The sequence below is a fragment of the Myotis lucifugus genome, unplaced genomic scaffold, assembly GCF_000147115.1.
Source record: "Myotis lucifugus unplaced genomic scaffold, Myoluc2.0 scaffold_269, whole genome shotgun sequence".
Classification (NCBI taxonomy): Eukaryota; Metazoa; Chordata; class Mammalia; order Chiroptera; family Vespertilionidae; genus Myotis; species Myotis lucifugus.
The window spans coordinates 1,262,435-1,272,631 of record NW_005871317.1 but is presented as its reverse complement, the minus strand read 5'-3'; the positions used below and the strand labels follow the sequence as shown (position 1 = coordinate 1,272,631).

General features: G+C 43.6%; 1 protein-coding gene across 1 annotated transcript in view; it reads right to left on the bottom strand.

The window, feature by feature from the left end:
* Positions 1 to 2,356: 2,356 nt before the first annotated feature.
* TTC28 (tetratricopeptide repeat domain 28) overlaps positions 2,357 to 10,197 on the bottom strand; it is a 372,574-nt gene continuing 364,733 nt past the window's right edge. Inside the window, 2 exon segments of the mRNA XM_023762971.1 lie at positions 2,357 to 7,794; positions 9,202 to 9,309. Coding sequence (XP_023618739.1) covers positions 6,167 to 7,794; positions 9,202 to 9,309 — 1,736 coding nt within the window. The 3' untranslated portion in view covers positions 2,357 to 6,166.

Genomic DNA, 10,197 nt, shown 5'->3' with positions numbered 1-10,197 from the left:
ATTTTCTTAGTGATGACTTTTGAAGAACAGACCATTTTAATTTAGAGATTCCAATTTATTTTTCTTTTATGGTTAGTGTTTTTTGTGTCTTAAGAAATCTTTGCCTGACTCAAGGTCAAAGAGATATTTTATTACATATGAAGCTTTTTAATTGTAACTTTTATGCCTAGGTTTGTGATCTATCTTGAATTAATTTTTGAGTGTTGTTTGAGGTAACTGTTGAAGTTTTTTCCCCCCCTAAATGATACATAGTTGTTTTTATACCATATATTGAAAATACTGTCCTTTACCCATTGAATTTCCTTGGCACCCTTTATTGAAAATCAATTGACCATATATGTCTGGGCTCTTTTATCTTCATACTAGAGACCTGGTGCATGATGGGGGCTGATCGGGGGCAGGGCCAGCAGGGGAGGGGGGCCACGGCCTCCAGCTGGGCCCACCCCCCACGGCTGTACTAGCCTCTTATCCCTGGAATAAATCCCACTTGCTCATGGTGTATGATCTTTCTAATGTAATGCTGTATCCAATTTGCTAGAATTTTGTTGAGGATTTTAGCATCTGTGTGCATCAGGGATATTGGCCTGTAATTCTCCTTCTTTGTAGTGTCTTTATCTGCTTTTGGGAATAGGTTTTAGTTCAGTGATGGTGAACCTATGACACGCATGTCAGAGGTGACACATGAACTCATTTTTTTGGTTGATTTTTCTTTGTTAAATGGCATTTAAATATATAAAATAAATATCAAAAATATAAGTCTTTGTTTTACTGTGGTTGCAAATATCAAAAAATTTCTATATGTGACACGGTACCAGAGTTAAGTTAGGGTTTTTCAAAATGCTGACACGCGAGCTCAAAAGGTTCGCCATCACTGTTTTAGTTCCTCTTTGAATGTTTGGTAAAGCTCCCCTGTGAAGCCATCCGGTCCAGGGCTTTTGTTTGCTGGAAGTTTTTTATTACTATTTCAATTTCATCAGTAGTTATCAGTAGTTAGCACATCATTACAAGCAGTCGAACTCCCAGTCTCCCAAACTCCTGGTGGAACAACCGCCCACGGGGACAATTGCATATTAGGCTTTTATTATATAGGAGAATTCCATGTGTGCTTGTGAAGAGTATGGATTCACTATCAGACCAGGCTCTTTCCATTTCATAAGGCTGTTTGCTGAATTTGTTTAAACCTAAATGCTTTCTAAATTTCTATTTCATCTATCAATAATTGAGAGTAGAGGGTAGAATCTCAAAGTACGATAGTGTGGTTTTCCAAACTTGTAGTTCTGCCAATTTTTACCTTATGAATTTTGAAGCTATATGGTTATCTGCATACCAATTCAGAATTTTGCCTTTCTGCTATTATTTAAATATTAGAATATGAATCTTTTTTTTTTATTGGTGCCTTTTACTTTAATAGCTATTTTGCTGATCCTTTTATTGTCAACGTTTTGGGGCCATATGCTTTGGTGTGTTTTTTTTCCAAATAGTATATAGTTTCTTAAGGAGCATGTGGCATATTGCTATTGCCTGTTGATCTCCTTTTTAATTATTTAGTTCACTGAAATTTATCATGATTATTGGTAATTTTTCTTATTTTGTATTTGTCTTGCTTTTAAAATAGTTTTTGTTGTTGTTCCCTCCTTTTTTCTATTTCTTTAGATCTATCAAGTTTTAAAAACTTTACTCATTTTTCATCCCCCAGCTAGTTTGGAAGTATAGCCATCTATTTCTATTTTTGTGGGTGATTATGTACATTTATTTAATTTACTCTAAAAAGTATCCTACTCTTCCCAAACAACCTGTAATACTTCCTTGTTTTACATGTTATCATCTAGTATTTTAATTTTTTATTGTTACCCAAATAAGACAGTACTCTGTTTATATAGTCAATACTTGTTTTGATTTATTCACATTTACCTAGTTCTTTGTTCACTAGTCCATCATGCTTCTCAGACTTTTACATGTAGGACTGTTTTCTTTCATTCTTTCTGAAATACTTTCCTTGGAAGTTTCTTTAGATATAGGGATCTGGTTGTAATGAACTCTGTTTTGTTTTGTCTAAACACTTAATATAACTAGAATTTTCTGGTCCTCCAACTATGATCACACAATATCAGAAGCATTTAGCATCTAAATAGCCACCCACTGACAGATACCTAGTGCCTTGGTGCTGGAGAAGCCTGCATGCAGATTGGCCTGCCATTGTCTTCCTGGCAAATGTGAGGGTCCAGTGTATTTACAAGAATAAACCTCTAGACAGAGATACGTGCTTATTAATGACACATGACTCCCCTGTGCACTGCAAAGAGACCTAGAAAGTGTGGAATGTGTATAGAAAGTGATTCAGATACAGCACTCGAAACCGAGGGAACTCATGCTTTAATAGACACCGAAATCACAAAAGAAGGCCAAGTGCCTTAGCAATCTCAATAAAAATATGAAGTTCTTTTTACATGATAAATTTCATAATATAAAAAGTTTAATGCCATCTGGAAACTGTAATTTACAAAAATGTCCACATAGGCCAAAGATGGCTACCTCTGCATACAACGGGTGTGAGTGCCAAGTGGGGAGGGTCTGAGGAAGGGAGAGGTGACCACATGTGTCCTTACATGGAATATCTTTGAAGGATCTGGCACAAACAAGGGCCCAGTTCACAAACCACATGTACAATCATTTTAGATAAAACAACAAAATATGTGATGAAATATTATACACTTTTCACTTTCTGCCTACTTACTAAAAGCAAACCAGATTATTGGGTGGTATTTTTTCCAGCCTGAAGTGAAACTAACAAAGTGACAGTTCCCCTTGTGGTGGGAGGTGGAGTGACAGGCAGGCACCATACTGAGACTTGCTACCATGATCACCTACTGAGAGTCACTGGGACAAGGTCAGGATAGGGACAGTGTGTGCAGCACTGGTCTCCTGCTGAGACCCAGCAAGTATCAGTGCGAACCATGATTTTTTTTCAAATGGATGGAGGTGAGAATTTTTTCATTTTACTACACACTAATGTAAATTTTAGTAGCTAATTGTGTCTTGGTATTTTGAGTTAGTTAAAAGGCAAAGTAGTTGAGTAGTTCACTGGTGAGAATTAAGGTAGAATCTATTCCTACCTTGCTTTGTGGTCATACCAAGGCTTCTAGGAAAGGGAGATTTTATTGCTTGTGTTCAGTGTATATGCATCTGATGAGTACAGTAGGGGCAGGGCATTCCAGTTTCCTGAGCTGAAATCGAATTGTATCCAATGGGATTTGCATATGGAAAAGAAAAAGTAATTTTTGTAAATTTTACCCACATCCATTGACTCCTTCCAAAATGGAGCAAAAAGCCAAAGACTATGTATGGAGGAGTCATTCGCTTCTATCCATGTGACTCAGAGTTCTCATGAACGCCAATCGATTTTGTCTATAACCTGACAGTTCCCCTTGATTGTAGAAACAACACATTATTCTGATTGTGTTTTCTGTTATCTATACCAGGACTCAGCAAACTTTCTTAAAAGGCCAGGTATTTAGATATTTTAGGCTTTGTGGGCCAAGAGGAAAAAATCAAGAATGTTATGTGGGTATTTAGATAACTATTTAAAAATGTAAAATCTATTCCTAGCTCATGGCTGTAAAAAAAAAACCAGGCCTCTGACCAGATTTAGCCTCTGGGTTGTAGTTTGCCAATTCTTGACCTGTACAAAGAAATCTGTGAATTACCCAATCTCACAATTTTTAAGTGCATACTTTTTTTTTTTCAGTATAGCCTGAAAAATTCACTCTGATTTTACATCCATTTTACTCCTGTAGAAAACACCAAGAGTGACAGTAAACATAAAGAAGCAACAACTCTACCGTGATTTTGTTTGGTCCTATTATTTCACCATCTCAGCTTTCCCTCATTGTAGCTTATATCTAGAACAACAACAAAAAACACATATACCATTTGGCTTTTCAACATGAAACCTGTAACAACAATGTACGTAGGACTGAAACCAAGTTAGGGTCCACGAATCCTCCTAGCTGGCCTGATAACCACGGGAAGGTGTGGTGTGGTGGAGGCATGAGCTAGAGGTGGGCACTGGGCAGCAGCCTTGTCCTCACGGACAGAGCACAGACCCCAGGCCTTCCGTCCAGGGCTCCTTGGCACTTGGGAAAGAGGCTGAGATTTGCTAAGAAAGGAACAGCCCAACTATCTACATATAGATTCAGAAATTTACTGTGAGGTTTAGTTTTCATAACGGAGAACCTGATTTTGTTATCTAATGCACAGTGCTATAAACTTGGCTTTCATTTGCTACACTAGTACTTTTATTACCACTTATTTTTTTCCTATTGACATAAAGTTAACCTCATAATTGCCTGCTTTTTTATAAAGTTATTTCTCTTCCAGTATTAGATCAGGGTTAGACTGGGACAGCCTTATTGTTTGCTTTTGGGGACATGGCTGTTGGGTTAAATGCAAAAACCTCTGTGACATAGCAGAGAATAACAACACAAATTGAATAAATATTATCCATTCCTCTTTTCGGAGTATACCGAGGAACAGGGCCAGTTGTCAGTGTATGTTTACAAAGTGAGATCCTACCCAAGGTTAAAATCTCTCCCTGTGGGTCTTGCTGTTTGTGACCCTTACGCTAGGCCCCTCATGTCCACTCCCTCCCTGTGCTGCTGGTGCCCCGGGCGAAGCCCACCTTTGTGTGATATCCTCACGGTGAGGATGAAGGCTTTTCATTTTAGAATTACTACGAGAGGCTTCTTTAAATTCTCCAGCTGACCTTAGTACTGATAGGACTTTCAGCATTGCATTTCTTTATTCGGATATGTTCGTTTCACCCCTCTCTAGACTATTATTTTGTCTCTTCCCAGCTGGCAACACCTTCAGGGATGTATGTTTCCCTGTTCAGCAGTATTTGGATGTAAATCCACCCAAGGCCCTGCTTCTCAGGCTGTGGACTTTAAAGCCTTCTGTGGGAGGGGAGGGGACTTGTCCTTGACACAGGAGCAGGGGGCCCCGGTCACAGCAAAGATGAGGGTCCCTGTGTAGCTCACAGACATGGGGTGCTGGGATTGTGGGAACCTGGCAACAGAGTTAGAAGTGGTTTTAGAGGCCTGGAGATGGGAAAAGATAATAAAATTAAGCAGCTAATAAAGGGAATAGGAGCTGGAAGGCTAGATTCTGGTTAAATCTAGTTAGAGGATTTTTTTATTTTTTTATTTTTTTTGCTTATAAGGAAACTGAATAATTTCAGTCTTTCCACCCCAAAGCTTGATAATTACTTATTGATGACTATTCAAAATTTGACATTTTAAAAAACTTTCTGAGCTTTTAAAAATAATAGCTATAAATGCAAAGTACTATTGATAATAAAACCAAGTTGTTTATCCACGTACAAAAAAGTCAGTAATGTTTTAAAAGCACAAAATTGCATTTTAAATCGCAATTGCATAGTTCTGAAATGCCTGGATAAGAGTTATATAAATTTTTTAAGAAAATTCAAGTTTGGTTGACGGTGGGCCCCAAGGATATTTGTAGAGCTCGACAAAACCAAGTTCAGGATGGAAGCGCTGTTTTGAATTATTGCATTGTTGCTGTGATGTTACAGTATCATGAGACCAAAACTGCTACAATTTAATTTAAAATCATTGGCATTTTTAAAACCATTATTCTGTTTTTGGCTAATACAACATTTTCATGTAGAATTCAAGTTAGAGAGATTTTATATATCCCACCCCCAGTCAGCACCTGAAAGCCTTAAAAAAGCTCTATTTGTATTTCTGTGTATAAAAGGTACTGCATATATACCTCTTAGCAAAATATGTGCTCCCTTTCCTCTCCCCACCCCAGAACCCTGGCCATTTTTAATACAAAAATCCTGTTGAAGAATCACATCAAAGATGAGAAGCAGAGAGTTCAAAGGTAAACATTTGGTGAAGTGTGTAGAAAATTCCATGAGCCTCCTGTACCAATCCCACAGAAGTGCTGGCTTTTGATGAATCTGGCCCAGAGAAGCCACCATCTGTGTGTGTGTGGTGGTGTCCGGGCATGGTGGTGCCCTGGCCTGGCGTGCACCCTTTGTGAGATAGCTGGTGGCTCTGTGGGGTGACTGCACTCAGACAAGTAGGCCAAGCGAACAGGTCCTCTGCAGGCTGCTGCACTGAGTCCCTGGCACAAAGATGCTTTAGCATTTAGAGGAAGGAAAAAACCTTCCTGGGGACAGAAACTTGTAGCCGTTGCCAGAAGGAAGTCTCAAAGGGCGTGTGGGGGCTGCAGCAGGAGGGCCGGCGGGTGGTGGCAGCGTGCTCAACGTGGTGGTCTCGCTGCGCCAGTGTCCGTTGGGAGGGGATTTTTGTGGTGTTTCTCTGTGTTGTTGCAAAGACAGCTCCTTGAGTTCAAGCTTGTCTACGCCTTCCTCCTTCTTGTTGTGCCGAGGTGACAGATTTAACAGGCTGAGGACATCTCTTTTGGAAGTCATCGTTCCAGGGGTCCCCCGGAATATTTTCATGGGTCCTGTGGAATGCTGGGGTGTGCTCTGCCAGAACATCTTCAGGTTGTGCACAGCCTGCACCTTTTCGTCAATGGCTGCCATTTTCAGTTTGTCTATGTCGGGAGCATCAGCTGGACTCGAGCGAGCGGAACCAGCTGAGGAGTAGGAGAGAGCTGGGGACGGTGCACTACCAGCAGGAGAGTGGTGGCCTGAGCTTGGGGACATGTTCCTTGGGGATTTGGAAATGTGGGCACTGTAAGGAGAGCTGGGATACTTCAGTTTAAAGAGAGGCTGGTCAGTCAGGGAAGTCTGGGAATCAGAGCCGGGCGACGGGCGGCCACTATGCTGGCTCGGGCTGTCTTTGATGGACACCTCCAAGGTGGTGGGGCTGCTGTATCCTGAACTGACCTTGGGCAGGGATGAGCTTCTGGCTGGGGGCTTTGGTTTAACAGTAATTGGTGATGGCTGACTCTTCTGATGGGAGAGGGTAGGCCTGCTGAACGCACTTGTTTCTGATGCTCTGAAGACGGCGGTGTTACTTGGCATGGAAATGCCATCTTCTGGGTTGTTCTTGCTGGTCTGACTGCCTCCCCTCTGAAGACGTTCCACTGCAATAAGATGACTTTGTGTCTCCTCTAGAATTTTCTGGGCCAACTCTTGTGGATCCAGCTTTGGGTTGCTTTCTTCTTGGGATTTCACAGTGCTGTCTGTTTCTGTGCTAGACTGGTCTGATTCTCCCGTATCTGAACTTGCTAGTTTTCCAACCTTTTGGAAGGGTGAGTTTGGGCTGGGAATCAGAGTCATTTTAACTGGAGAATTTGGAGTGCTTATGCTCCCCTTGGAGCTTATAGAAACTTTCACACCTCCAGTTGTCCCCACTCGGGACTGTTTGTAATCTGGTGAGAAGCGTGTCTTTCTGTTTTCTTGGTAGGCTGCCAAAGGCTCAGTGCTAATGATGGAAAACCCTTCATATTCTTCCTCATCTTTGCTGCCTGTAGGGCGGGTCTGAGGGGATAGCTGGCTCCGAGGCAGGGTGGATCGCTGCGGGTAAGCATTTTTGGGCCTGTCATAGTCCTGCCGTCCTCGGGGACCCCCACCTTCTGACCCACCCTCAGGCTTGGAGACAAAGCTCATCGAGGAGGCGATGGAGCTCAAACTGTACACAGAGATGGCGTCCGAAGCGATGCTCTCTGCACTGGTGGGAGAGAAGGGAGGGTGCTGGTAGCCCAAGGGCAGGGCGTTGGAGACAGACTGGGCCGAGGCCAGGGACTCCAGGGAAGACGAGCTGTCAAGGCTGAGGCGCTTGGGCAGCTCAGTAGAATCTAAGACAAAACGTATGTACCCAGAAGGCAGTTAGAATTCTATATGGTTTTGATTTTTCTTTCAAAACCACAAGCATCTTTATATGCATAGAAGCTAGTAAAGAATTATACAAGTGCTACTTATATACAACTTGAATTCATCTTGTAATTCTGAAAAACACAGTCCTGTTGGGAAAAGGACATCTTACGCAGGGACAGAAACACCCTAGGAGACCCCGCTGCAACCACCATGCACTCTCTACTCTGCTCCCTCTTCTGGGGACGCCCCCCCCCCCCCCCAGTCTGCCTCCTGCCCTGACCGGGGCCTGTAGGCAATCTCTGATGTCCCCTGTCCTAGAACCAAACCCCCTATCCCTCTAGCTCTGGACCCATCGCTGCACATTCCAGCAGCCTCCCCAGGAGTCACTCTCCGCACTGCCTCTCCTCCCACTTTCTCTTAACCAACTCCACTCAGGCTTTTGTCCTCCCAGTTCTCGTAAAGGTCACCAGTAATGTCCATGCTACCACATCTGTGTTCACTCCTCAGTTCTGCGGTCGATGGCACTCTGCCTTCTCTGATGACTCCTTCCCAGGCCTCTCCTCATCTTTGTGACCTTAGAACCCTGGCATGTTCACAGTCCTCTTCCCTTCGGACCTGTATGCACGCATGCATCTCCACCATGGCCTCTCCTTGAACTCTAAACTCTAGAACCAGCTGCCTATGTATGTGTCTAATGGATACTTCAAAACTGAGTATGTCCGCTCCAGCCTGGTGGCTCGGTTGGAGCATCGTTCTGTACACCAAAAGGTTGCAGGTTCAATCCCAGGTTGCTGTGCATATGGGAGGCAACCAATTAATGTTTCTCTCTCTCCAATCAATAAAAAACATATCCTTAGGTGAGGATTCAAGATAAAACTCATTCTTCCTGCTACTTTCAAGGTTTCAGCAAAAGGTAGTCCCTTCTGGTAGTTGTTCCCCAAAATAGGGTATCACGTTTGATGTCTCTCTCTGTCTGACAGACATTCTTCAATAGATCCTGTTGGTTCTGCCTTCAAACCATGGCTACCATCGAGCCAGCATTTCATCTTCACTCTGCAGCCAGCTTGGCCCTTTAAAGGTCAGGTAGGCAGGTGTCCCTCCCAGGCCTGAGTGACCTGGTGCCACTCCTCCCTATTCTGTCTGCTCTATGGCCTCTGTTTCACTTTGTAGTCCAGTATACTCTGCTTGTTTTCTTCATGGCACTTGGCAGCACCTCATCTAATTTACTACATGTATTTTAATTGTAAGTTCCATAAGAGCAGGGAGTTTCTTTACTGCTCTTGAACAGTCCCTAACACATACACACACAAAAATGTTTCTTCACATTTCTTTCCCCTTCCGAAAATGTGCTGGTGTCTGACCCCAGGGGCGCTGGGCGGAGCTCTTACCGAAAAGGGCGAGCAAGGACTGGAGTGCAAAGTGCATGGTTCTTCGACTGGCCTGTTTCCCGGTTTTCAGGATTACTTCCTCTTGACCAACTTCACAGAGATCAAAACCTAGAGGAACAAAGAGTATAAACATCTGCTTCCTTAGGGAAGATTCCATATCCTGAAAGGGATGAGAGCTGAAGGGCTCCTCATACAGTGTCATGGGAACCCCCCACAGACCCCTCCACAAGCACCCTGCCTGGGGCTCCCAAGTCCCTTCATAGAGCATTGGCTGCTTTCCTGCCTGAACTGCCTTCTTGAGAGCTGAGGGCTGGAATTAGTAAGGCTCATTAACATTTGTTTTCTCCATTCTTTTGTAGAACAGTCCACTTAAAGGAGTCAGTCCAGGACAAAAACTGGCCACTCTCTTTGGCGTTGGGTCCAGTATGCAGAGCTGGTGCATGGGAAGGTGGAAGCTTCTCAGTGGCAAGGACGATATCTTCATACGTGGTCAGTGTCTGCTGCCAAGGGCTTTGGAGTGAGCTGTGACGGTGGGGAATCTGAATCTGTTCTCTTGGCTGAACCACCCTGCAGGGACTCCACTCTGCCAAAGCCCACAAGGGGCTGCTCCCCGAGTCTAAGGGTTTGCTGAGACTTGGGGCACAACAAAAAGCATGAGCCTCCTGAGCAAGAGGCTGGAGTGAGCTATTGCCACAAGCACTCCAACCTCTTAAGAGACGCTGCAGAGGCACCCAGTGCATCGCCCCAGGAAGAACTCGGGAGGAAGAACCCAAACACACTGTGATGAAGGGCTCTGTCCACAGAAAGGCACCGCTAAGCAAGAATTTAGGGCCTGAAGAGCCTTCCGCACGGAGAATCTTCACTCAGCAGATCACTGAGCTCCGCTAACCACGCAAACGCTTGGTGGTGAAGTCCCGGACGCAGGCGCCTGTGATATCAGGCCCTTTCCCTCCTCTGACCTCACTGTTGCAGTGATTGGGACTTATTTACAATGCT